The sequence below is a fragment of the Corvus brachyrhynchos genome, unplaced genomic scaffold, assembly GCF_000691975.1.
Source record: "Corvus brachyrhynchos isolate BGI_N302 unplaced genomic scaffold, ASM69197v1 scaffold245, whole genome shotgun sequence".
NCBI classification, from domain to species: domain Eukaryota; kingdom Metazoa; phylum Chordata; class Aves; order Passeriformes; family Corvidae; genus Corvus; species Corvus brachyrhynchos.
In genome coordinates, this window is record NW_008238988.1 from 5874368 (window position 1) to 5877019 (window position 2652).

A 2652-nucleotide genomic window follows, 5' to 3' on the forward strand; every position below is an offset into this window, starting at 1 on the left:
GGGGGCACCGCCTCTGGCAAAGCCGGAGGATTCCTACTTGTGTGAGAAAGGATTGACTGTGAGCGAGGTGAGGCCCTGGCACAGGGTGCGCAGAGAAGCTGTGGCTTCCCCGGGATCACTAGAAGTGTCCAAGGCCAGGTTGGATGGGGCTTGGAGCAACCTGGGATAGTGGAAGGTGTCCCTGCCCATGGCAGGGGGTTTGACTGAATGATCTTGAAGGTCCCTTCCAACCCAAACCAGTCTGGGATTCTGTGCTTGCAGCACCAGAGAAGAGTCTCTCTTACCGCCGCCCCTTCTTGGAGGTTTGAATTGGTGAATATCGCGGGCGATACTTCCCACGTTACTGCCCAAGGAGGTAGAGGATATCTCTTGGCTATACCTGTTTGCAGAACGCATCCAGTTAAAGCACCTGATTAAAAGGGTGCCACTTTATCCTCGAGGTTAATAATAGCCCGTGAAAGGCAGAAGCAGATTAAAGCTCTTCAGAAGCTGGAACAGAGCTCCTGTACGAGGTAGAGTTAGTGCAGCACATCAAGTAGATGCTCTTGGAATGGTGCATACAAAAAGTGACCTTGACCATGACAGGGAATTGGAGCTGGGTGATTTTTTAGGTTCCTTCCAAGCCAAACCATTCTGGGATTCTGTAATTCCGTCCTGGTGTGCACATCGCCAGAACCACGGGCATGGGGGGCAGGAGGTGCAGGCAGTGGTGTGTTCTCATAGGAGCTCTGTCCACAAACATCAGGGATGTTCCTCATACCTCAGGGATGCTCAGCAGCTTTTAGGTCTGGGTGGATTGTAAAGAAAGCCTTAAAGGTTTCAACCTGTGCTTGGCAATGTGCGTGTTCAGCTGCATGGAGAGAGAGGCTGTGTGATGTTCTCCTTTGTAGTGCTGTTGAGTGTGTTTAAAATAGACCTGACACAGCCAAGTGTGCAAGGGAGGGTGTGTTACTGTGCCACATGAAAGGCAGCAGTAATTGCTTCTGCTGGGGGAGGGCTCTTTGCTAATGCTCAAATTGAAATTTTATAGATGGATCCTGTTCCCACCACCCCTTTGAAATGGTTACTTGTGACCTCAGGGAGTTATTTCTAAAAGTTTTTGTGGTGCGTATTTACCTTCCTCTTTTATTTTTTTTTTCTCCTACAGTGTTGTGCACAGATCAGTGAACTTCTTTCCTAGGGATTCTAGCAGTAATCCTTTAAAAGAACATTTCAGCTGTCATAAATCTGGAACTCAGCATACCTTGAGCTGCTTTGTTTGTGTGTGCCTGCCCAGTGCAGGGCAGCATGACAAGAAATAACCAGGCAGCACGACAAGAAATAACTAGTTGTATTGCAGGGAAATGTTTTTGTGTCATCTCTTTGTGGAAAAAGAAATATTCTGCTTCTCATTATCCTGGTAATTAGTGGAGAGCTGTGCTGACATGTCATCCAGCTTCCGGTTCCGGAGCTGGGTTGGATGCATGGCTCTGCTCCGTGCCATGTAAACACATCCATCCCCTTTAAACAAAAAACCCACAACCCTCTGCCCCCCCCCTCCACTCTGGGCTATGAAGAATGTGCCTTCCACTCCTGAAACGGTTTCAGATAAGGAATAAACCCAAACTTTCTCCTCGTGCAGCCTGGTAAATTTAAATCAAAGTTTTTGGCAGCCGTTTCAGACGTTGTTAGGAGTCTGAAACAAGTATAAAGTTAATGAGTTTAGAGTAGTTTGAGAGGCTGCATTTGTTTCTAGGTCATTGGTTTGCTCTTTGTTTTTGTAAAGGCCTGCAACAGGGAGGAACTCTATCAAGGGAATACTGAATCAGATGGCACTGCCTCTTATGACAAATATGCACAGCAAACTTATTTTTTAAAGTCATTGATGTTATGATAATCTTAAAAGGTAAACCTTTTTTTTCTTGAAAGGACTTAACATATAAACATTGTACTTTTATTTTTCTTAGTCCCTGGTAAGTCTCAGTGCAGATGGCATACCTTGTACTCGTTGAGGGCTGTTGGAAGTGTTTATAAAATGCATTTATTAGTGAATATCCAAGTGTTTCTATGTTGCAGAGCTCAGGAAAGGTTTGCTGGAGAGTGCTCTTAAATTAAAATGGAATTTTCCCCTCACCTCTTCAAGTGGTTTCTCTGCTCCTTCACTAATAATGAGTCACCAGCGTCTCCAGCACGGTTGTTTTTGGGATGTCTAAGCCAGGCAGCCTCTCTGATTGTGGGACATCTGCCTCTTCCTCAGATGCTTTTTGGTGGTGGTGGTTAATGCTTCAAATTCTTCTTGGGGCATTTGGTAGCTTTTAGAGTAAATTGGCTCTTTTTTGGATGGTGAAGGCAGAGGTTAAGCAAATATTTCTCTTCACTATTAGGTTACAGAAGAATATTTAAGGCTTTTCCAAAATTCTCCTGCCCACTTTGCTTTTCATTGCAACCATGAAGGCTTAACACAGAGATGTGTTTTCTTACTGTTTGTGGGGTTTATTTCTCTTGTCTGTCACATGGCACACAAATGGTTGATTGTAGGATTGCTCCTAAGTGCTGGGTTGTTGATGTTGTTTTAATATCTTTTTTTCCCCAAAATGCATTTCAGGGCTGGGGAGAAACCATTTAGAAATAAACTCTTGTCTATTCACAGCCTGTGTAAATAGATCCAAGTTT

The 2652-nt window shown here is 44.6% G+C and overlaps 1 protein-coding gene across 2 annotated transcripts in view; it reads left to right on the forward strand.

Moving 5' to 3' along the window:
* The first annotated feature begins 1044 nt into the window (after positions 1–1044).
* MAP4K5 (mitogen-activated protein kinase kinase kinase kinase 5) overlaps positions 1045–2652 on the forward strand; it is a 53896-nt gene continuing 52288 nt past the window's right edge. For both annotated transcript variants that reach the window (XM_017738883.1, XM_017738884.1), the window contains exon 1: positions 1045–1104. In XM_017738883.1, the coding sequence (XP_017594372.1) occupies positions 1060–1104 (45 nt within the window). In that variant the 5' untranslated portion in view covers positions 1045–1059. The remainder of the gene's footprint in view (positions 1105–2652) is intronic.